Source organism: Phoca vitulina, unplaced genomic scaffold (genome assembly GCF_004348235.1).
Source record: "Phoca vitulina isolate PV1807 unplaced genomic scaffold, GSC_HSeal_1.0 scaffold19, whole genome shotgun sequence".
Taxonomy (NCBI): Eukaryota; Metazoa; Chordata; class Mammalia; order Carnivora; family Phocidae; genus Phoca; species Phoca vitulina.
In genome coordinates, this window is record NW_022589722.1 from 20,083,497 (window position 1) to 20,109,269 (window position 25,773).

The 25,773-nt window shown below is 45.0% G+C and overlaps 1 protein-coding gene across 1 annotated transcript in view; it reads left to right on the forward strand.

Moving 5' to 3' along the window:
* The window catches only part of BTBD11 (BTB domain containing 11), a 299,557-nt gene that overhangs the window by 155,842 nt on the left and 117,942 nt on the right, over positions 1–25,773 (forward strand). The window contains exon 2 of the mRNA XM_032416174.1: positions 17,528–17,677. Coding sequence (XP_032272065.1) covers positions 17,528–17,677 — 150 coding nt within the window. The remainder of the gene's footprint in view (positions 1–17,527; positions 17,678–25,773) is intronic.

Sequence of the window (25,773 nt, forward strand, 5' to 3'; positions counted from 1 at the left end):
CAGCAGCAGCACCATCACCACCATCAGCACCACCATCACCATCATCACCATCAAGAACCACCATCACCATCATCACCATCAAGCACCACCATCACCATCATCATCACCATCAGCACCATCACCATCACCATCAGCAGCAGCAGCACCATCACCACCATCAGCACCATCATCATGACCATCAAGCACCATCAGCACCACCATCATCATCACCACCATCAGCACCACCATCACCATCATCATCACCATCAGCAGCAGCAGCACCATCACCACCATCAGCACCACCATCACCATCATCACCATCAGCACCACCATCACCATCATCACCATCAAGCACCATCAGCACCATCATCATGACCGTCAAGCACCATCAGCACCATCAGCACCATCAGCAGCAGCACCCCCACCACCAGCCGCAGCACCACCGCTATCACTAGGATCACCATCATCATCTATTTCCCCTGCACAGGATCTGGCATCAAAAAGACTTTCAGTGAACATTTTGTTGAATGATGGACGATGAGGCATTTCTCACAATCACTCACGTTCCTAGGAGGAACAGTTTTTGGTGTCAGACAGTTGATGCTCTGATTCCCTGAGTCCCCAGAGAAGCCCTTCGTTGCCCACCTCCCTCACCTGAGACAGCGAATGCATCCTTCCCTCTCTTGGAAGTGGCTCGGTCCCACCTCAGCTCTCTTGCCTCAGTGGGCAGGAGTGAATCCCCTCCTCATGCCAGAAAATGAGGTGGGGGGAGAGACCAAGCTCCGTAAGCCCCTCTTGTTTCCCTCTATGTCATGAGGGCCTGGAGTCTGAAGCACATCCCTAAAGCAGAAGACAGGCTCAGACACAGAAACTGGGAAGTGAAAGGAGGCTGGGGGCCATGGAGAGCAACACAGGCCCCTGAAGGGACATTTCTTCAATGGGCTGCAAGGAACGAACACCAAGAGGGTTTCTAAAAATAAAATGACAGACACAGTGATCTAGAGGCCAAGAGAGGTGTCTGGAAGAACTGAGAAAGTTATGAAAAATGGCATTCTTTGGTCATCTCTATTTCTGCGTTAAATTCTGGAACTTACCCACAGGGGAAAAAGTCAAAGGCTGATGGAGGTGTCCTGACTGAAAACAGATCCTAAGATTTAATGTGAGATTAGATGTCTGTGCTTCTAGAAAGATAAGTGATGTTCACTTCAGAATGACTGTAACCCCCCTAAGGAGGTTTATAAGGCTCAGCCTAATTGTAGGGAGCATTAGTCTCCAGTGGATGCTGTAACAACTCACCACAAGCTTAGTGGCCTAAAACAACATAACTTATTCTCTTACAGTTCTGGAGATAGGGGTCAAACCAAGTCTCACTGAGCTAAAATTAAGTTGTCGGCAGGGCTGTGTTCCCTTCTGGACGCTCTAGGGGAGAATCACTTTTCTTGCTTTTTCCAAGAAGGTTAACCTTGGCTGGTGGCCCCTTCTGTCTTCAAGAGCAGCTATGGCCAGTTGAGTCTGTCTCACACTGCATCACTCCAAAACGGACTCTTCTGCCTGCCTCTTTTCCATTTGAGGGACCCTCATGAGTACACTGGGCCCATCCGGATAGTCCAGGACAATCTCCTTATCTTAAAGTCAGCTGATTACCAACCTCACTTCCATCTGCTACTTTAATTCCTCACCCACCCACCCCCATGTAACTTAACATCTTCACAGGTTCAAGGGATTAGGATGTGAACATCTTGGGGGATCATTATCTTGCCTACCACATGACGTTAGGAATACAGGATGGCATTCCGATTCTTTCAAAATTGGTAATTCATGCCTGGAACTGGAAGTGGCTTTCTATTACCCAGAAATGGGATTAAACCAAGTTAGTGTGAACTCAGGAAAGGTACTTAACCTCTCTGGTTAAACCTTTGTTTTCTCATCTCCAAAATGAAGAGTTTAGCTGTAACCTCTCAGAATGAGCCACCATGGCTTCACCATCTCTCATGCCAAGGGTCTGGCATGTAATAGGTACTCCAAAAATATTTGTGCTAACTCAGGGCTGGGGCTGGACCTCTTGGTGTCTCAGCCTTCCCAGGTTTCAATGCCCGTGATTTCATGACTCACGGTTCTAAACAACAAAACAAACAAAACACAAATTTTCAAAATGGGTATTCATATCTGTCAAGAAACGCCTCTTCCTAGGCAGAAAGTGTGTCATTTTTCTATGTGGCACAAATCTTTGTACTAGAAGGCATTTTTTAAAAAGATTTTATTTAGAGAGAGAGAGCATGCTCATGCACTGTTTAAATGCCTGGCTAAGACGTTTCCATTTTACCCTCCAGGCAGCGGGGAGCCATTGAAAGTTGTTGAAATGGAGAAAGTGGTCATGAGCTCTAAGACTTTGCTCTGAGCAAAAGAACACTTAGGCATTACTGTGGTTTGCAATGCCCCAAAGGGCTGCAATATAAACACACAGTGTATCTGTGGTATTAAAATTCCATGGGGTGGAGTGTTTAAAAATATAGTATATTGATAGGAAATCTGAGGTACGGTAAGGTCAACAGATCAGGAGAGAGAGTTTGGAAAGATAGTTTGTGACTCTCAGTTCCCAAGAGAAGGGGTGTGACATGCACACAAGGGAGCACCAGGACAGGTCAGGAGGCAGAGGGAAAGGGGCAATGTGGGCAAACGAGTCTTTATTATGGTTTGCACTGGAAGGAGCTGGTGAGGCAGGGTAAGCAGATTTAGAATTGACTGGTTTGAATCATTTCAGTGGGCTCTGGGGCATAAGGGACTGTTCCTGGTTGTCTGGTACCTGGCCCAGGGGTGATTAGGGCAGGGGGATGGTGACCTGGAGCATGAGAGCGTGGGTTCTGGACTTGTGGGTTCCCACTTGAAAAGCACCCTCACTTGGCAAGTTGTTTGCTCTCAGGATCTGGCTAGCCCAGGGAGGGGCAGACCCTCCAGGGTCAGCGAGGCCCCAGGTGTCAGAATATCCAAATCCAAAAAGGAAAAAGATGTGGTGAATATGGTAGGAGTCGGGGGGTAGGGAGGGAAGAAAATGTGCAAAAAGACTTTTGAGGAGAAGGGACCATAATAAATAGAGGTAATGTTACATCGAGGCTACTTGAGTTAAATCTGGGCTGCTTCATGTATTCCTTGATAGACCTCCCAGACCGAGTGCTAGGAGGAGGCAGGCATCTCTCCAGAAGCATCCTCTCCAGATGTATAGCTGCATGGAGCCCCTCTTCACCAGCAAGAACTGTGCACTCACTTCCCCAGGGGCCCATGGCCTCCTTGAAAGTGCGGTACCTTTTAACAGCGGCAACAAAGGAGAATTTAGAGTCCTCTGGTGGTTTATTTTGCTCAGTAATCAGCTGCTGAATTTGGCCTAATGGGATTCTAATGTTTTTAAAAGCCAATTTAGTAATCTTTGTATTCTGGATGGATTGTGAAAGCCCTATTAGTTATTTATATCAACATACACATGCATGGCTGCAAATGGCAGATTTATGCTTTTATGTGCTATTAACATCTACACTATGTTAACAGCGGCAGTTAGCCAGATCTCAAAATGTTGGCCTAATCTCCTCTATGCCTGTAAACACGCACGCGCGCGCACACACACACACACACACACACACACACACCCCTCTGTCATTCCACGTGGTCGGCCATAGGGTATTTCAACTTATTAAATATCCTACTGAATAGTTCCTCACTATATCATATCAAATAAGTGATAAGGCTGTAGTCACCAGGCTGTTTAATTAAAGATAATCAGTCTTGGAAGACTTAGGATACAATTAGATATACTTAACACTAAAGCTTGGTTGAACATGATTTAATCTTTCCTGGATGATTCAGGATCTTACAGGCCTTGGGGGCCTTCGTTATGAATATAAATGATCCTCATGCTCTTACTTTGCAGAAGCTCCCTTGGAAAGAGATTTCTAGTTGAAAGCCTGCCAAGGACATGGGCTTCCACTGTAGAAGGTACCCTCACAATTACCTGGAAGTGCTTTCTAGACATCCCGGGGATAACAAATCTGTGAATATTTATCCTTGGCATAAAATGCTCTGACAGCTGGTGTGAAATTCATTTTTCAGCCCCCTTTATTTCTCTAACAGGGAGGAATCCTCAGTAGGGTGCTAATGTATCATTAACACCTTTCTTTAAAATCTAATTTTTTTTTAACTTAATGTTTCTCTCCCATCAAGAACTCTACCCAGGACTCATTCATTAATTCAACATGTGTTTATCTAGCTAGTCTCAGTGAGACACAGTAGAATCAGGGAGTTGGCCACAGGGGGTAAAGCTAAAATTTTTTCAGGGCACATAATGTATATTCAAATAATGAATCCAGAAGTTTTCATAATCTGATATATATCTCCATACCACCCCTACTGCTCATCATCTCCTTCCTTCCCTTTCTAGTGTGACCATCTTCACTAGTTGTTCCATACTTAGACACTTAAGACACAGAGTTAAAATTAAAATGGGAAAGAAACATTTAAAATAGCCTCAACATACCTTTCAAAAACAAAAGGCAAAAACAGTACTGCAAGGATAAATAGATGAATCCACTATTATAAATGGAGATTTTCATACTCCTCTATCAGTAATGGACAGATCCAGCAGTACAGACACAGTTGAACTCAACAGCATCATCAATTAACTGGACAGAAATGGATATCTATGAACTACTTCATCCAACAACAGTAGAATACACATTCTTCTCAAGCTCACGTGGAACATTCACCAAGTAGGACCACATTCTGGGCCATGAAACACACCTTAACAAATTTAAAAGAATAAAAATCATACAATGTCTGTTCTTAGACTATAATGGAATTAACTAGAAATCAGTAACAGAAAACTGGAAAGTCCCAAATACTTGAGGATTAAATAACACACTTCTAAATAGCATGTGGGTCAAAGAAGAAATCTCAAAAGAAATTTTAAAAATATTTTTAACTACATGAAAATGAAAACATAACTTATTAAAATTTGTGGGATGCAGAGAAAGCAGTGCTTAAAGGGAAATTTATTATAGTGAATGCATGTGTTAGAAAAGAAGAAGGATGTAAAATCAATAATCTAAGCTTTTGCATTAGGAAACTAGAAAAAGAAGAGCAAAATAATCCAAAGTAAGCAAAAGAAAAGACATAGTAAGAATCAGAGCTGACGTAAATGAAATTAAAAAACAGGAAATCAATAGAGAAAATCAATGAAACCAAATGCTAGTTCTTTGAAAAGATCAATAAAATTGATAAGCCTCTGGCCAGGCTAATGGCTAACTAAGAAAAAAAGAAATTACTAACCCTAGCAATGAAAGAAGGGACATCACTACAGATTCCATTGACCTTAAAAGAATAATACTATGAATAACTGTCTGCCCACAAATTTGATAACCTAGGTGAAATGGATCAATACCTTGAAAGACCCAAAATTCACACAAGAAGAAATAGACAATCTGAATAGGCCTATATCTATTAAAGAAATTCAATCAACAGTAGCCTTCCAAACCGAAAACACCAGGCCAGATGTGTTCACTGATGAATTGTATCAAACATTTAAGGAAGAAACCATACCAATTCTCTTCAGTATTTCTCAGAAAATAGAAGCAGAGGGAATACTTCCTAACTAATTCTGTGACTCCAGCATTACCCTAATACCAACACCAGACAAAGATACTACAAGAAAACTGCAGACAAGTATCTCTCATGAACATAGATTAAAAAAATCCTCAACAAAATACTAGCAAATCAAATCAAATAATGTATAAAAAGAATTATACACCATGATCAAGTGGGATTTATCCCAGGTGTGCAAGGCTGGTACAACATTCAAAAATCAATTAATGTAACCCACCACATCAACAGGCTAGCGAAGAAAAATCACATAACCACATCAATAGATACAGAAAATCATTTGACAAAATCCAGCACTTATTCATAATAAAAACTCTCAGTAAACTAGGAAAGAGGGGTATTTGCTCAACTTGATAAAGAATATCTACAAAAACTCTACAGCTACATCACACTTAATGGTGAAAGGCTCGAATCTGTCCTACTACGATCAGGAAGAAGGCAAGGATGTGCCCTCTCATCATTGATTTTCCACATTGTACTGGAAGTCCTAGCTAATGCAATAAGACAAGAGAAGGAAATAAAAGGTATACAGATTGGGAAGGAAGAAATACAACTCTTTGTTCATAGATGACATGATCATCTATGTAGAAAATCCAAAAGAATGACCAAAAACTCTTGGAAGTATTAAGCAATAATGGCAAGGTTCCAAGATATAAGGTTAATATGGAATTGATCTCCTTAGTATTTACCCAAAGGAATTGAAAATGTATGTCCACATAAAACCTGCAGCTTTATTTATTTATAGCAGCTTTATTCATAATTGCCAAAACCTGGAAGCAACCAAGATTTTTTCCAGTAGGTGAATGGATAAATAAACTGTAGTATATCTGGACAGTGGAATATTATTCAGCACTAAAAAGAAATGAGTATCAAGCCATGAAAAGACATGGATGAACTAAGTGAAAGAAGCCAATCTGAAGAAGCTAAATACTGTATTACTCTGGAAAAGGCAAAACTGTGGAGTCAGTGAAAAGATCAGTGACGGGCAAGGATTTGGAGGAGGGAGGGATGAATAGGGGGAGCAGAGAGGAATTTTATGGCAGTGAAACTACTTTGTATGACATCATAATGGTGGATACATGTCATTATGCATTTGTCCAAACCCATAGAATGTGCAATACCAGGAGTGAACTCTAATGTACACTCTGGGCTTTGAATGATAATGACGTGTCAATGTTGGTTCATCAGTTGTAACAAATGTACCACTCTGGTGAGAGATGTTGATAATGGGGGAGGCTCTGCATGAGTGGACATAGGGAATATGTGGGAATTCTCTGTATCTTATGCTCAATCTTGCTGTGAACTTAAAGCTGCTCTGAAAAATAAAGTCTATTGGAGGCGGGGGGTGAGAAAGGAGAAAAAAGAAGAAAGAAATAGTAATGAATCAGGACCACCTGTACCTAAATTTAAAACATAGCCACCCCAAAACCTGGAACTCAAAGAGAGAAAGATGATACATTTGCCTGTGTTGAAGGAAAACAATTCTACTTGGAAAAATACTGTAAAAATATTCAACGGCAGATGACAAACTAGGAAAACGTGTGCATGACCCATGTCAGGCAAGGGGCTAATTTTCTTAGTGTAGAAAGAACTCGTACAAATCAGTAAGAAATTGATATTTCTATCAAAAACCAGGCAAAGGTATGCAAAAGCACTTCCAAACACAGGGAAACAGATGCTAGTGACTGTGATAAAGCTGTCTTGCTCATAATTACTTGAAATCAAATTAAATTAGCTACAGTTTGTCAGCCGGCATATCGGTTAAGGTATGATGTACACACGTGTGCTTTTTATTCATGGCACTTCACACGTTGCACTTGTACATTTATTTGTGTAATTACTTGATGGATGTTGGTTGCCCCAGCCAGGCTTCGAGCTCCATAAGGGTAGGGCTTGTGTGTTGTTTTGCTCACACCACGTTTGTGTTGTCTGCAAATTGCACATTGTTTGGACTCAGTAAATATCTATTGAGTGAATGAATAAGTCAATAAATGAGAATGGATAGAAAATTCCGGAACCTCACCCAACCAACAGAGAGCAGTGGTGACTACAGGAGAGTAGGACTAGTTGCAGGAGAGGAAAGGAGGTTGCTTTCGGTTTACCACTTTATTCCCCTTCTTACTGTTGAAGTTTTTGAAATGGGCATGTATGGTTTCATAATTAATGATTTGAAAGTAGCTCACATTTTTTGAATGTCAAAGATGGGAGTGGGTGGCGAAAAGGGGACAGAGAATACATGGAGGTGAACTTTCAACTCACTACATTATCTCAACATGTTGATAAGTAAGCAAAGGGTCTGTCTGGGCTGGACACTGTTAAGACAGTGCTGAGGGGGCAGGAGATCCAGCCAGGTGCCCTGCTCAGCCACACAAGGGGCTGGTTGAGATCTTGAGTCTCAGACAGAGATGGAGAAGGATCAAGTGGGTGTCGAGAGTCCAGGAAAGCCAGAGGTCATATTTGAGTCATCCACTGAGCCAGAAAAGATCCCCAGGCAGCATTCTGAGTCCAGGAGATGTGAGCGGCAAAGAATGATAATGGTGCAATGTGTTGCTCTGGGTCTGCTGGCAGCCAGAGCAGAGTGCTATGCTCTGCCTCTGTCATATCTCCCATTGACTATGGGTGTCGCTGGGTGTTGGATGGTTATTCTGGCCAGAACACCAACAACGAGTCTTGACCTCGTGGAGGCAAGAAATGAGGCATCAGAGTTACCTCCCGGGGACTCAACTGCCCCTCTTCTCATGATATACAAGCCCCTCAGCAAGGCACTCAAGCCTGTCCATGATCCAGTCTCCACCCACCTCCCTGGTCACACCCTCACTGTGATTCTTTTCAGTTCAGCTCCCCAGCTTATTAGAGTCCCTACAATACACCAAGAGTTTTCCTACCCCTGTGCCTTTGCTGCTTTCTCTGGTTTGCCCTTCTCTCCTTCACCCCCAGTCCAGTTCATCTGGTGAACATCAGCTCATCTTTCAGTACTGATCCTGGGTCAGCTCGTCTCTGAAACCTTTCCTGACACACCGCCCAGGTGGAATATCCAATTTCTATTTGTGTCGTCCATGTAGCATATACGGGCTTTCTTAAAGCACCTGTGACATTCATGAACATGTGGACTTACCCCATTAGATTATGAATTTCTTAAGGACAAGGTCTGTGTCTTACTTTTCATTATAATCCCAACCTGGCAAATTATATGGGATGGGTAGATGGATGGATGGGTGGATGCATGGATGAATGGATGGAAGGAAGGAGGGGTAAGTGGATGGATGAGTAGACAGATGAACAGAAATTAAGCTCCAGGAGAGCTGTTACTTTGTTTTATTTCTTGCTGTATCTCTACTGCTTAGCACAATTGTGTAGCACATAGTAGATACTCAAAAAAACGCTTAATTCATTAATTACCCTTTAATTAATTAAATGACAATCCACTATGTAAACAGAAGTTTGGATGATGGATAAATAGATGGTTGAATGGATAGATTGATAGATGAATTTCCATTATAAGTATTCAAGAGGAAGATGCATGACCGCCTTGATGTAAGACAGGAGAGTCTCGATTGTCCAAAACGCTGCCTCGTTATTGTACTCTGGCCTGTTGCCGTGTGTTAATTGAAATGTCAGAGACCAGTTTTTAACTCAAAACATTCGAACATACATCTTCTCTGTCAGTCACACCCAGAGCTAAGTTTTATCACCACCACAGGACACTATGCCCACGAGTATCACTGTTGTATAGTGAGCAAGGGAGATGAATTTCAGAGAACTCCCAAGAAGCCACAGTTTGTGCTCTGGGGGCAAGATGATCTCTAAAATCTGACCAACCTCTGACATTTCCACAGGTATCCAAGACCTAGCTGGAGGTCCAAAATGCCCCTTAGGAGGAGTCAGGGACCAAAGCAGATGCTCACAAGCCCTGCAGGGACCTAGGCACTTGTCACTACAGAGACAAGGACACTGGGAAGATGAGTCTCTTTCTCTTCCTAAGCCCCTACGAGATGGATGTAGCTCAGGACTCCACAGGGAGAAGTTGCAAGGAAAATGCAATAAAGGGAGAACCCTGGGAGAGGAGGGAGAACAAAGGAGGCATCCAACAATTTTGTAAGGATATTTAATAGTGCTCTCTAGTGACAGGGAAGAGGAGAGAGAGGGGGAAAAAGCATAAGCCACCATGGGGCTGACATGATGAGGCTTTGCATCATGGGAGGTGAGGAGAGACAGCAAGAAAGCCTGCCCAGCATCTCCACTGGGGTGTCCAACAGCTGTCTCAAGTTGAACAGGACCAAAACTGAACTCTTGATCTTTTCCACAAACCTGCGCCTCCTATGGTGTTCCCCATTTTAGTAAATGGCAAATCCATCCTTTCAGTTGTATAGGCCAGAAACCTTGGGGCTGCTCTTAGCCCTTCTCTTGTTCTTACAATTCCGTTGGCTTTACCTTCACACTGTATGGAGATTCACTTGTGTACCACCTGGACTGTTACTCCTGTGGTTCTGCCCTGTCCATTCCCTTCAGTCTGTTCCAACCCACCAGCTGGGGTGACCCTCCAAAAAAGCTCAGGGCACATCCCTTCTCTACTCAGAATCCTCCAGTGCCTCCATCTCACTCCAAGTAAAAGCCAAAATCTAGAGTCGCCCATGGCGCTCCACCCAAACTGCCCTCACCCCTTCTCCTGCCTGATTGCCGACTCCTTCCTCACTGTCTCTGTTCCTTCCTCCAGCAAGACAGGCCCACCCCTCTTGGGACCTTTCCCCTTATGATCCCTTATGCTGGCCTGTTGTCCCCCCAAGATACCAGCCGGGCACGCGCACTCACTTCCTTGATGTCTCTCTTAGAATGCCCCCTTCTCCGTGTGACCTGCTCCCAGACCCAGCATCCCCATCCTCCTTTCCTGCTCTACCCTTCTCCACGGCACTTACCACCTAACCAGCTACATATTCCACTTACGTGTTTGGAACAAACATACCAAAATGGCAAAGACTTCCAGCATTTTGCTACAGGATCCCCAGGACCCAGAAATGCACCCAGCACCTAGGGGGTGCTCAACTAATACTCACTGAATGAGTGACCCGACAGAGGATTTCGCTTTTATTTCTTCACAGTCCTGTAACAGTTGATTTTCTCATTTATGCTATTAGTCTTAGAGTTGCCCCATCACCCCCCTGTCTCTGTGCGCCCCATAGCACTTACGGTGCCTTAATAACAGCATGGCTACCTCTGTGCCCTGCTGTCAAGGCTCACACATCCACACTGAGATTCTCATTAGCTCCCTTGTTCCTGAGCTGGCTGCTAGAGAAAGCTGGCTACACCTGGCTCGTACGGGGAGGGCAGCCTACAGTGTCCCCTTGGGCTACTTCCTCCTCTGTGAGCCTACCCTGTCCCTGCGTGTCTCTAGCTCAGCATGCAGAAGGCACCCCAGCTCCAGTAAAGCTCCAGTCTCCTTATTGTCTCAGGGTCTCCCTCTCTGGACTGGGAGCTTCCTAAAAACAGGGACTGCCGCTTTTTTGAGTCTTGGGATCTCAAAAGTGACGTTTGCATTGGGCCTTGAAGGATGAACTTGAACTTGCTGGGCACTCAGCAAAAAAAATGGAGATAACAAGGTATAGAGACAGTGAGGGTCAGGAAGAAAGGCAGATGATTGGAGCAGACCACTCTTTCTAGAATTTTGGCTGTGAAAGGGAAGAAAGAGAAGCACAGTGGCCAGAAGGTAAAGGTTTAGTTTTTAAGTCCAGACCCTTTTTGGCCAAGTGCCCTCTACGGTCCCTGCCTCCCAGTCTTGCTGCTCCTCCCTCCTTCTACACCCTCTGTTCCCATCTTGCTCCCCTCTGCTCCAGCCACTCTTAGGTGCAGAGATGTGCCTTTGTTCTTCCTTGGAATGTCCTAATAATAATAATAATAAGCTATTATAGTGAGTTATTTATTGGGCTATTTTTAGGGGTCAAGACTCACATGTGTTTACTTATTTGATCATCCAGTGGCCCTATGAGGATTGCACTATGACCATTCCTATGCTATTCACAAGGAAACTGAGGCACAGGGAAGCTAAACAGCATGCCTGGGCGACATGGCTATGAAATAGCATAGCTGCGATTCAACCTGAACATTCATCTGGGCTCCAGATTCCACACTCTCAACTCTGCTGTAAGGTGTCTGCTTCCCCGGGTCCCAGTCCCAGTGTTAAGCTCCCCCTGAGAATCTTCCCTGCTGCTCCTGGGACAATTTGGGCTCACCCCACTGTGTTCCCTAGTGGGACCCCATGCACACCTCTGCCCTCATGTGTCACTTCAGTTGGCGGTGGGTCTGTCTCCCCTGCCAACCAGGAAGGAAACTTCAAGGGCAGAAATGTGTCCTGGTGTCTTTGTAGGGCTCAGTGTTTGCGGTTGATCAGTAAGTATCTTCCTGTTCTTTCAAGGTCAACATGCTTATTCCTCGTATGTACTCCAGGCTCCACATATGGGCCCAATATTGAACCCATTTCTGAAAATTCTCCATCTTTGTGTTTTCTACCTCTTATTTCTTTGGATGGTTTGGCTTCAGAAGTCCTAAGAACTTCCCCTTTGAATATAACTCGTGATGAAGAAAAAATGAACCACGTTCTGGGTTTATCCTAATTGGAGTATGGTATGCCTCTCACAGATGAATGGGAGGGCCAGGCCAGCCCTGAATTTGTTTCCCACTCCAAGTATCCTAAGCCAGGTGTGCAAGTATTTTTAAAAATCTGATAACTTCCTATCTTGCTCCTTAAATACATTTAACAGTAAAGGAGAGCCTTCTGGCGTCATGTTACTGAATTCCTAAATCTTTAGCTTCGAAGAACTTCACTCGGATTATTAGCAAACATTTATCGACCCCCTTTTCTGTGCCAGGCTGCCCATACATATTATCCCATTATGGCTTCCCCACCACGCTAGGAGGTAGATAGTGTCAGATGTCCTACAAAGAGAGAAACGGAGGCTCAAGAGAGCCAAGTCACAAGCTCTGCACCACACAGCTGGGGTACAGCAGCACCGAAATCTGAACCCAGCCAGATCTCTCTGGTGCACGTTCAAGGGTAGGTCTGCTGAATGCCAGATACTTCCTTCCCATTTCTTAAAGCTATAGTACTGGTGCCGGGACCCTCTACTTTAAATTCTGGGGATAACTGAGCAATGAACAAGGCCTAGCTTGGCAGGCGAGGCTTGGAGAATTTGTTCTCTCCTCTTGCAGCCAGACAGGCAAGGCAGAACCCAAGCCTGTGTCCTGGGTGCCAAGACATGAAGACAAGCATTGTCTCCTTGTTCTCCTCCATCGCTGTCATCACCATCCTCAGTGAGGGGAGAACAGCTGAAGGCTGGTGGCTATCTCATTTGGGTTTCTCTTGGTGGGTAAATAGCATCCAGGTCCAGCAATAGAATGGAAACTCATAGAAAAGCTCAGAGGAGAGAAGGGATGGCTGGGCATTATATTTGCCAAGGGGCTGTCCAGTGCGTACAGGAAGGAGACATAGAGGGAGGCCAAAGTGCAGCCCGGATCATCCCCATCGGAGACGGAATGCCCATGTGGTTGGCCCAGAGGAGCAGTTCTCATATTTTATATTCTAAGCAACCTAACCAAAAGGTTGTCTGTCTCCAGTCCCACAAGATTTTGGAAAGATGATCCTCAAGACTGTTTGAATCCAGACATTAAATAAACAGAACTGTACATTTGTGGCAATAGGGTAGTTAGCAGGCGCTTACTATAGGCCAGAGGCTTTAAGTATCCGTATTATATTATGTAATCACCACAATAAACCAATGGAGGAGGTATTTTAACCCCTCTTTACAGACCTGGAAGCTGGGGATCTGGAAAGTTCTTTGCCCAGGTTGCATGGGGGCTGCCGGAGGATTGGAGTCCATGGTTCTGCCAAGCCCATGCCGCCCCACCTACAGCCAGCCCCCGAGCAGAGAGGCCTGGGAGTATGGACACTCAGAGGCATTAATTCATCATCTTTTAGGACCCAGAGACCCCTTTGAGAATGTAAATTAACTTCCCCCTTAGACAAATGCACAACCCACTCCAAAGAGAATTTCAGGGAGACCATGACCCCTTCACACTCATGGTTGACGGTGGCTTATGGTCACCTGCTCCCCAGGGAGATTATTCCGTCTAGGTCCAAAGAAATCATATTTAAACCTTGGTTCTCCTTGTCTTTGAACTGGAGTCTTAATCACCAGGCTGTGGCTGTCCTTGGCTCTAGTAATGGAAATTGATGAGTAGTCCAAATCTCAGGCCTGCGTCCGACACTAAAAGATGATGCTGGGAACTTCTTATTGACCTAGTTGATTTTTATACAAAAAAATAAAGAACTCCAATTTATGTGTATATCCCATACAGAGTTCTCAAAAAGAAACAAAGAAAGAAAACCCTGATATATAATCTTTGCATAATAGACCAATTATAGATTTTCCAAATCTCAGTAATCTAGCTTTCAAAGCTTCTTTGAATAATTACATTTTCATTTGAATTCCATAACCCTCCAAAAGGAGGAAAAGTTCCAAGGGAAATTATTTATTCTTATGAATATGATATAGTATAAATATGATATAGTATAAATAAAAATATAGTATACTTATGATAAAGTATAAAGTAGTCAAAAGCTGGGTTTGTACACATTAACTGATTTTCATCTCCATTAACATATGTTGAGCCCCTATTATTTGCCCAGCACATGCAAAATACTTTAGTACACATGATCCCATTTCATTGCTCACGCCCAGCAAGCCCTTGAGGGAGACAAGGCCATTATTATGACCTCCATGTCATGGAAGAGGAAACTGAGGTCCAGGGAGGCCCTGTGACCTGCCCCAGGTGAAACATGGGTGGGTAGTGGCAGAGCCAGGACCAAAGCTCTGGGTTCCAGACCAGCCCACGTGCTTGGACCTCAACCGATGTGTGAAGCAATGTTTCACACGTCTGCTTGAGATTAGAACTTGCTGTATGTAATGCAAATACCAAGAAAGCAAACCTGTGAGTACATGTAAGGATCACTTGTACGATGAATTAGGAAACTTTTGTCCTCCCTGACAAACAGGGCTCATTTGTGGGCCTCCTTGGCTGTGAAGCCCCCTGACCACCACCCCGTTTTCCCAGCAGAGGACCTCATACTCTGGAACCTGGGGCGACTTATCACACTGGATCATGATCATCTGGTGTCATCTGCAGTGAGCCCTCCACAGGTAGTAAATTTCTGAATAAGAGTCAGGGACATCGGGGGCATCCGGTGAGGGATTGGACCAACATTCGTTGCCATGACAACAGCTTCTCGACTTGGCCTCTGACCAACGGTCTCAGCAGGTGAGCAAGCAGGAGGAAGCAAGGATGACTCAGGGTGTCCCTGCCTGGGGTGAAAGGAAGGATGACTCATCTATTGAGGCAAAGGAGGCAGGCAGGAGGCCCGCCTTGGATGTTGGGTATTTCTATCAAGGTCTTGTCTTCCCTGCCAGGCTGAGGGTTTCTGAAATGCAGGGATCACCTCTCAATCATCTCTCCATCCGCGGCGGAGCCTCACACAGTGCTAGGTAGTGTCCAGTGAATGGTGAGCCTGTATTGTCCAATCAATGCCAAGTCGTGTACTAGTGTCATCCACACTGTTTTTCAAACTGCTCGTCATGACCCGTGAGTGTGTCATGAAATCACTTTTGGTGCAGCAGACCAGCATTTTTATTAATGAGTTAGAAGAGAAGCGAAAAGGAAAAAGAATGAGAGTGCATCATACATCGTAAGGATCAGTATTATTTTATGTGAAATTTTTTTTCATGGAAAACGTGAAAAATGTGCGGTGATGGTGTGTGTGTGTACACTGGGCTGTGACATAAAATACATTTTTATTCTGACTCACAAAGTGTTTGAAAAATAATAGAGAACAATCTTAGAAAGACACTTATTTGGCCAGTTTCCTGATTATAGGAATCTGAGAATCTAGTGGTCATTTGCTTGCACTCTTTATCTATGTATTCAGTATTCATCCACAAATCATCTACGAGAGTTGCCTTGTCCACTGCGTCATCTTGTTCGGTGTGAGTGGGAAACATCCAGGAGCAAGTGACTGGCTCAGTGTGACCAGAGTCACTAATTGGGCAGCAGGGGCCAGAAGAGGTGTGTGTGACTGGTGCCACCTCATGCCTGCCCATCTTCAAAGCAGGAACCTTTGCTGAGCTTTTGTGGTTCAAGCAGGGTGAGCAGTGGCCTTGAACTGCTGACCTCTGCAATCTGTCTGTCTCCACTCACCCTTCCAGTTGGCTTAAGTCACTCGGCGCCTGTATATTGATACGGTCGTATTGTTCCCATGGGTTTCTTTTGTCATTGGCAGTCTTGTCTCCTTGGTTAGTTTATGCACAACTCGAGTATATCTTCTGCTGCTTTTGCATCTCCAAAATGCCTTGCACGGTTGGGAACAGAGTAGGCACTCAATAAATGCTTCCTATGTGTTGACAACTATTCATTGCTCAGGTCCCTTCTAGGACGTCCCTCTATTCCTCACATTCTCGTACTGGGGAGCACGTACCATATGGCTTCATGGTTATGTGTGGTAACAGTCTTCTCCTTCGCTTAGACTGTGAGCCCACTGAGGACAGGGAGTGTATGTATTCTTTTTTTTTTTTTTAAGATGTATTTATTTATTCTAGAGAGAGACTTGAGTGTGAGTCGGGGGGAAGGGCAGGGGGAGAGAATCCCAAGGAGATGCCACACCCAGCGCAGAGCCTGACGTGGGGCTCGATCCCATGATCCTGAGATCACGACCTGAGCCAACACCAAGAGTCGGACGCTCCACCAACTTAGCCACTCATGTGCCCCAGGAGTGTGGGTATTCTACCCATCAGTGTATCCTCAGCCCCTAGCACAGCACAGTTCCCACCTGCATTGTTCACTGGGTCCTCGGTGATCTGTACTTGCTAGTTGTATCTGTCAGTTATCACATAGCAATGCTGAGTGCCCATAACCTCCGCTATCTCAAAGACCCACCAAATCGGTGTTTGTTAGTGTGGAAACAGCTCTAAGCTACAGGTTGGTACTGGAGTGGCTCCGTGTGTCTCCTCACCCTCCTTCGACGAGCAGGCCAGCCAGGGAATGTTCCTCTTGTGATGATAGCAGAGGTACAAGAGAGCAAGTTCAGCCGTACAAACGCTTCTCAGGCCTTCGGTTCTGTCATGTGCATTAATATACTTTTGGCCAAAGTTAAGTCAATCAGTCAAGCCCAAAGTCAAGGAGCAAGAAAGCAGGCTCTGCCTAGGGAGGTTTGGGTGGTGAAGGAAAAAGTGAATATTTCTCAATAACCTACCCAAGTAAGTTCTCAGGCTCTTGCTAAATGTTCATGGGATGGCAAGGAAGGGAAGAAATAATTAGATGCCAGAGGTTTCCCATAGGTTTTCGCCATAAAGTTGCAAAAGTCCATGGGGACTCTTCTACCACAGAGAAAGCTAGAGTTTTGTCTAACAAATAACAGCCCAACCACCCAGAGTTAAGTTTGTGGGGCAAATAAAGCAAGCCCTCAGAAGTGACGACAGCCAGCAGAGACTCCCCCTCTGCTCAGGGACACTCGGGGGTGGCAGTTGCCTCTGGGAGGGAGAATGGGACAATGACCACTGGCTGCTCGAGAGGCATCTCTGATGGGATAGAAGCCAGGCTGGAAGAAAGGGTTCTAGTTTGTGTCCTTTGGCATTGTGTGCATGCAGATGAATGCCCACATGTTTGTTAAAATCAGCAGGTCAGGATCTTGAGGAAACCTTTCAAAAGAGCTAGCCCTCGCTTCTAAAAGGAGTTCAGAGCCGTGGTCGCCATGTTGGCTTACCAACCCTGGTATGGTTTGAGGTGGTGCAAGGTTTTGCACCCCTCCTTTGGATACCTGAAAAATAACAATCTGTTTTCTTTCATTGTCTCTGCCCGCCAACTGCAGGAGTGCTGTGCCTACCAGACAGCCTGAACCTTCACAGGGACCCGCAGCGGTCAAACAAGCCGGGGGACCTGCCCATGTTCAGCCAGTCGGAGTTGAGGACCATCGAGCAGTCCTTGCTGGCCACCCGCGTGGGCAGCATTGCAGAACTGAGTAAGTGGACACTGGTTCTCTGGCCCCTCTCTGTGCCCAAGGTGCAACTCCCCTCAGGACTGTGCTTTGTCACCAGCCAGGTGACAGCTTTTATTGAGCACCTGCCGTGTGCACAGAACACTGCCATGGTAGCCATAGGGAGGGCAAGGGCTCTGGAGTCAGGCAGGCCTGGTCAAATTTCCTGCCACTGTCACTGTTGTAGGTCAAGTTCTTAACATTTTCTGAGCCTCAGTTTCCTTTTCTATAAAATAGAGAAAATAATAGTACCTGACTTAAAGTATGGTTGTGGTGATTCAACGAGCTAAGGCCCATAAAGAGAGTTTGCCACAGTGGCTGGCACACGGTAAATGCTCTATAAATGGTGGCCGTTCATGGTTGATTTCCGATGAGATCCATTTAAAGTATATGTCAGATCACATCTTTCCTCTGTTCAGAATCCTCCAATGGCTTTCCATCTGACCCATAGGAAAAGCTAAAGTCTTCAGAATTGCTTGCAGGCCACTCCACATATCCCTGTTATTCTTCCACTCTCCCCCAAGACCCCCTGAACTCCAGCCACTCTGGCCCCTTGTTTTTCCTTGACTATAGCAGGCATGCCTCAGGACCTTTGCACTTACTATTCCCTCTTCCTCAACCACTCTTCCTCCAGACAGCCACATGACTGACTCCCTCATTACCTTCTAGTCTCACCTAAAATTATAATACCCTTTAGGGGTACCTGGGTGGTTCCCTTGGTTAAGCATCTGACTCTTGGTTTCAGCTCAGATCATGATCTCATGGATCATAAGATCGAGCCCTGCATCAGGCTCTGCTCTCAGCGGGGAATCTGCTTGAGATTCTCTCCCTCTGCCCCTCCCCGCCAAATAAAGAAATCTTAAAAAAAATTATAATACCCCAAAGACCTTCCTCCCCCTAATTTTTTTTGTTTTTTAATAAAAGTTTCACAGAGATATAATTTATAGACAGTTTATCTCCTTAAAGTGTACAGTTCAGCGGTTTTCAGTTATTTACTAGGGTGTGCCATCAACCACCATCAGTTTTGGAACACCAATTGTCATCACCCCAACAAGAAACGTGGTAGCTGTTAGCGGTCATTACTCTTCCCCCCTCCACCTAGCCACACTCTGTATTTTACTCTTTTCTTTTTTTTAATTGTTAATCTCTCCCTACTAGAACATATTCTCACAGAGAGTAGAGATAATTTGCTTTGTTCACTGATGTAACCCTAATGCCAAGAACACTGCCTGGCACATGGTATGTCCTCAGGAAATGTGAAGAGAAGGGGGAAGGACAGGGAGAGAGAGGAAGAGAGAAAGGAGCAGAAAGGTGGAGACAAGGGAGGAATTGTCAAGAAGGCTGGGTGTCTCGAGTTTGAGCAGTGATGTGCCATGCTTATGCACCCTCTAATTCAGGGCTGTGCCCTTGGAGTCTGGCCAATCAGAAGAAAATAAAACCGTATTTACTTATGATTCAATTGATTGTCAAATTGCTTGACGGGTGTTCCTGATGGGACCTGAGCATTGATCTCAGAAATGATGGATTATGTTGAAGTATGAGTTGCTGTGACATTCTAGAAAATTCTGAACCATAAAAAGGAGTCAGGGTCCAGAAGGCAACTTGCGCCTCTTCCCAAAGGAAGTCCCTATACACGGAGGACGTCATCCTCTATTTAGCACAAAAGGAAGTCATAGCTGATTCAAGCTGTGGGGGGGCCCTGTGGTCATTAGGGAGCTACTTTCTGGCACCTGAACTTAGAAATTACACATCCATCCTCATCAAACCCAGAAGTCACAAGATGCTGCCCATCACAGGGTCTTCCAGCTTCCTGTCAGCTATATAATTGTTCTTAAACTTTTGGGTGCCATGGACCCCTCTGACGGTCTGGTGAAGCCTGTGGACCCTGCCTGAGAATAATATTTTTAAATGCATGAAATAAGTGCATACATTTACAAAGGAAACCAATTATATTAAAATTCAGTTACTGAAATATTTTTTATCAAAATTGTGATGTAGTCATTCTATACTTTTTAGCAGCACATTCTATAACAGAATCTAGCAGCAGCTTTGATGACCCCATTATTTGGAGGTAGTGATATGTGTGAACGATATTTTGAAATATCTTCAATAGTTGGAAAGGGATAAGAAAATGTCTGCACTTTAACAGCTCCCCAGGGATTTTGGATATAGAGGGTCCAAGCAGCACCTCGGGGGGAAACATTGCTCTAAGAAGAAATACCACACTGTTTGGGACCTTCCAAATTTCTAAGACATGCCCATGACCCTGGAAATGCAAAATCTGTCAACAGGATTGGGTCATGTCTGCATGGGCATAACCTGGGAAGAGCTTCCTTACCAACTCTCCGCTGGGATCTCAGAGGTTTGTCCTGGGATAACCTTAAGGGTCCCTCTTAGAGTCTAGCACCTGGGCTGGGGCCCTGCTTAATTCTGGCACTCTTCAAAGGAAGGATTTGCTAAATAAATCTGTACTTCACCAAAGCAGTCAGGTTGCAGCAGCAGCCAGACGAATAAATTGTTCTTGAGGACAATTTGCTCTGTAAATTAGACACTGTCATTCTCATTGAATGTTGACTTTCACATATGAATTGTCGACACACAAATGGGTGCTGCTAATTACAAAGGGGTTTTGTACATTCATTAAATCAGCCCCATGGAAGGTGTGTGCACAAGCACATTGATAAGCTACCTCGGCAACCAGAGGTAATAAAATTGCCCGCTTTTCTGATCTGACTGTAATTTAGAGCGGCTTGCCCTGTGGTCTGAATCAATACGAGCCTTGCTCTCTCTGTGTACATAGAGAGCTGTTCTTCATATTCAAAGATTACTCTATCAATGTGGCTTGTAGAAACTACTGTTTTTCTGCAAAGGTGAGCTAGAGCGAGTCTGTTCCCAGACATCCCTGCTCTTCTGGAATCAGGCTGTGCAGGGTCAAGGGCAGAGCCCCTACCCATGGCCTTCTCAGTGGTCAGTAGTGATCCGCAGCGGCTGATGTTACGGAACCAGGGAACTATGACAAATGCGCATGCTATTTCCAGCGTAACCACTGTTGTCCGCGCTGGCAGGAATGAACGCAAGAGGAGGATGAACGACTTGTCTAAGATCCACCGCACCCACGAGCTGCAGGAGTTGGGACTGAGTGCCGTTCTCAAGGTGGAGCTTCCATGCCTCACCTCTAGACTGCCCTCCCTCAGGGAGCAGTCTGGCAGATGTTTCCACATGTTACAGGTGCAGTGAGGGCTATGTTCCTTGCAGCTCTGGGCATCAGTTGCTTGCCCTGTAGGATGCATCGTGGAGGCTCTCCTCTAATCACAATTGGAGGTGCAGAAAGTCACAAAGGATACCACCTAGATGGGTACCACCATGGGGGACAAGACGTCTCCCTATAACCCCTGCCTGTATCCTCATCACCCAGGATGTTCACAGCAACTTACCTTTGTCCAGCCTGTTGTGGCTTGGGGTGATGATCCTTCCTCCCCCAGGGTTGTAGCAGGTTTTGAAAACATACTATAGTAAGTGACAGCTCATTCTGGAGCACCTACTGTGTACCAAGTGCCTTCAGTAGATTAAAGATATTCCCATTTCAAAGATAAGAAGACTGAAATTTGGAAGGAGAGAGGTCTTGCCCAAGGCCAGGCAGCTAGCAAATGGCAGAGTCATAATTCAAACCCAGTTTTGGTTTTTCTGCCTTGCTATGCTGTGTCCCGTTCAGCTTTGTGTTGTGAGCCCTAACACATCACCCCTAGCTTGGGAGATATCTGTCGCCTGTCAGTGAATAAAGGGATGATGCACAGCGAGCTAGTCTCTGAAACAAGATCGGAAGAAAAATGCCACCAGTGAGGGGAACTCTTGATGACAGTCCAGTCAAATATTCAATATTCTATGGAACTGGATTTTGATCTCAGAGACCTGGAACAGAGCCTGTGTATGCCTGAACTATTTGAGTGCTAAGCTCTATTAGGATGCCACAGAGGCCCCCAAACTGACACAGGCTGGCGATTTTTTAAAACTCTGAGCCCTAGAAAATTTACACAGTGATGCGCTGAACTTCACAGTTGACCTAGAGACCGGCAGGCAGTCCCTTCAGGCTCTCCTTCCCTGAACCAGTGACCAGATCTGGGGGAATTGGGTCCACCCAGGCTCTCCCACTGAGGCCATGGGAGAAGCAGAGGCCCAGGCTTTGTTCTCACTTTTGAACCAACTTGACTCTGCCTCGGGTTCCACTCAATCTCACATTTGTGCCCTCTGAGGTCTTGTCGGAGCTGTTGTTCTGCCTGACATCCCAGCCTTATGCACAAGCTCCCAATGAAACCCCATCAGACAGTCATTAGTTATAGTGTTTGTTTTCTGTGGTTTAAAGGGGAAAAAATGAGAGCCTCATCGTAAAATGCCCCTTCCTATTCACACTAAACTTTTCACGCTCAACTGTGAACTTGTTGCTCCCATTCGATGAGGCAGTCAAAATGGGGCCATTAATTTACAACGGTGAGTAAAAAGGTTTCTGGGTTGCCTCTCCTCGGTGTCACCAGAAAGAAAAAAAACAACAACTTAGTCCTTATGGACAAGAGGGTCTCTCTCCTTGTTTGGAATGCAGATGGGCTCTTTTCAGAGAGAGTCCCGCCGCCTCCAGCCCCTGGGGTGCACCTGTGACCCTCTCCGATGGCAAAGTGGCCACTGACCTCTTGGTATTTTTCGAATATTCTGCTCTACTGCAGAACCTTTGCCCTTGCTGCCCCGTCTGCCTGGAAAGCTCTTCCCCTGGTATTCACAAGTCTCCTCTGCTCCACTATCACCTCCTCGGAGAGGCCCTCCTGTGACCACGCCACTCATCCCCTCCCCCACCGCTCTCTATACACTCTTCCTCCTTTTCCTCATAGCACTTATCACCACCTGACATACTCTAGTTTATTTACATACTATCTGTCCACCCGACCAAGACTGTAAACCCATGACAGCTGAGAGGTTGGTTTTTTGTTTTGTTTTTTTTAATAATCACTATATCCTCAGGGCCTGGGAGAATGCCCGGCACATGTAGGACTCAGTAAATATTTGATGAATGAATGAATGATAGGTTTCCTGCTCAATCCAGAGTTCAGTCTTCCATTGTACCTAATGACTTGGATTACAGGTGATCTTTTCATTCTTTCTTTTGCAAGGGAAGGGTTTTTGGTGAGGAAAGTTAAACAGCAGTTTATGCTGCTGAGAACACCTGTTTCCTCATCTGTGTTATGTGACGGAAGGCAAGTGACTCGGTCACTCTGATCCCCGGTATTACCGTCTATGACAAGAGGGTGATGATCCTTCCTCCCAGGGTTGTAGCAGGTTTTGAAAACATACTATAGTAAGTGACAGCTGACTGTGGATGAGGGGAGGAGGTGAAGTTGCTGCCTCAGTTGCTGTCCTTTGGGCAGAAGGAGCCACCGTTGGAACGTGTAGCCCTTTGTCCCAGGCGATCATATCAAGCATGCAGGGGGATGGTTTATGGGAGCTGCTCTGACCCTGAGTCTGGCAGGTTAGAGCAGCATTTCCCAAGGGCGGAACAGGAGATGATCGAAGGTGATACACAAAACACTTTTTATTTTTAACTGCCATGAATTTTTCATGAGCACTAGAAAAATATTGGTTTTCCATTTAGGGCACTGATATGAAGCTTCCTTTTAAAATGAGTGAAAGAATGAGCCAATTTAAAGAAAAACATTAAGTAGATAAATTGTACCTGCAGCCCACAGATAATGAGAGAAGTCCTGATGGTGATTCCCAAGTGGCCGACATTTGGGAAACCCGGTTGTAAGTGAATTCTGTAAGGTTTCTGGAGCCAACTCCGGCTGCTGGAACACAGAGCAGCTAGTGACAAGTGGATTTGTAGTTCGGGGTTCACGAAGCTGACGGGTGAGGCCGCGGATAGCACGTACATAGAGTGGGGTTGGAAATGGAGCTAGTGATTGCAGAATCCCTGTGCCAATTCCATCTCCTGTGGCCAGCCCTCCTCAGAGATGTCCTTAGGGCCTCTGATCAGGAACTAGGCTGATGATGATGATGGTGAAGATTATGCTGGTGGTGATGATGATGGTAGTGGTGATGGTGGTGATCATGGTGGTGATGAGGATGATGATGGTGAAGATTATGCTGGTGGTGATCATGGTGGTGATGATGATGGGTAGTGGTGATGATGGTGATGGTAGTGATCATGGTGGTGATGAGGATGATGATGGTGAAGATTATGCTGGTGGTGATCATGGTGGTGATGATGATGGTAGTGATGATGATGGTGATGGTGGTGATCATGGTGGTGATCATGGTGATGGTGATGAAGATGATGGTGGTGGTGATGAAGATGATGGTGATGGCGGTGATGAAGATGATGGTGGTGATGGTGATGATGATAGTAGTGATGATGATGGTGATGGTGATTATGATGGTGATAATGGTGGTGGTGGTGATGAGGATGAGGATGACAGTGATGAGAAAAAAAAAGAAATAGGGCTGAATGTTTATTAAGCACTTAGGATATGCTAGACTCCCATGAGTTTTAAGTGACTTATCTGCATTACTTCATTTAATATTATGAGGTAGGTACTGTTATTTTCCACCCAACAAATCCATCAGGTCATAAAAATCCCCATTTACAGAGAGGTTAAATAACACACCCAAGGTCACACAACTAGTTAGTGGCAGATTGGAGGCTGAGACTCAGGCAGTCTGAGTCCAAACAGTATGTTTCTAACCACCACACACACTGCCCCTCCAGGAACAGGACAGTGAATGAGGCACAGCCTTTGCGCTTGAGGCTCAGTGGGGGAAGCAGACATGAAACATGACCGAATTAAACAAGTAACATGTTAGACTTTATTAGCAGGGATTGTGGGTACACAGGGGAAGAGGAGATTCTGACTGGGAGCATCCTGGAGAGCTACATGGAAGAAGTGACACTTGATCACAGCCTTAAAGGTCTTCAGTAGTTGGGAGAATGAGGAAAAGGGCACCCCAAGGTGAGAAAACAGGAGCAAAAGCAGGGAACCTGGAAGCGTAGGTTTAGCTGAATGATGCTCAGAGGAGGTGGTTAGCCCAACCGAGGTGAAAGGTGTCTCAGCATCTTGGGGAACTAGAAGGGTGGTGCAGGGGCCCAAAACATGGACCTTCTTCTCTTCTTCACTTCCTTGTGAGTTTTCTTGGTCAGAGCTCTTTTTTTTTTTTTTTTAAAGATTTATTTATTTATTTATTTTAGAGAGAGAGTGGGCTTGCGTGCAATTGGGGTGGGGGGAGGAGCGGGGGAGAGGGAGAGAGAATCTCAAGCAGATTCTGCGCTGAGCGCAGAGCCCAATGTGAGGCCCAATCCCATGACCCTGAGATCATGACCTGAGCCGAAATCAAGAGTCGGATGCTCAACCGACTGAGCCACCCAGGTGCCCCTGTTCTGAGCTTTTATACTAGAGCTTAGAGAAAGACAGATGGAAAGATGATACTCCAGCCTGACGTGGATGGAAGGTACAAGAAAGAAAACATATCACCTTAATAAACTTATTATTCTGATAACGCCAAGTAGTATATGCCATTATTCAAAATTCAGAAATTATAGACACGTTGGAAGGAAACACCACCCACAATCCCACTAGGCAGAGAAATCCTTAGACAACATTTTGGGGGTTGTTTTGGGGGGGAGTTTTGGCACTTACTCAATGCAAAGTTTTTAAATAACATAATCCTGATCTCACAGTATGCGATTGTGAATTTCAGTTTTTTTCTACTTACCATTTTAACAAGAGGATTTTTTTTAAGGTATTGCAGTTCTGTGTAAACGTTTTTAATGACTGCATAAGTTTTTCATTTTATCACATGGATGTACCAGAGTTTATTGAACCATGCTGTTATTTTTAAACATATATTTCTTTGTCAAGTTTTGGATCCCATAAATAAGGTTCGGGTGAAAATCCTTGTGCATAAAGATTTGCTGCATTTTGGGTCCTAACATTGGGAAGGATTCCCAGAAATGGAATTACTGAATCAAGGGTAGGGAGCATTCATTAAGACCTTGGATACATAATGCCAGATTGGATTTGGAGCTGACCCTGGCTGCACTGGGC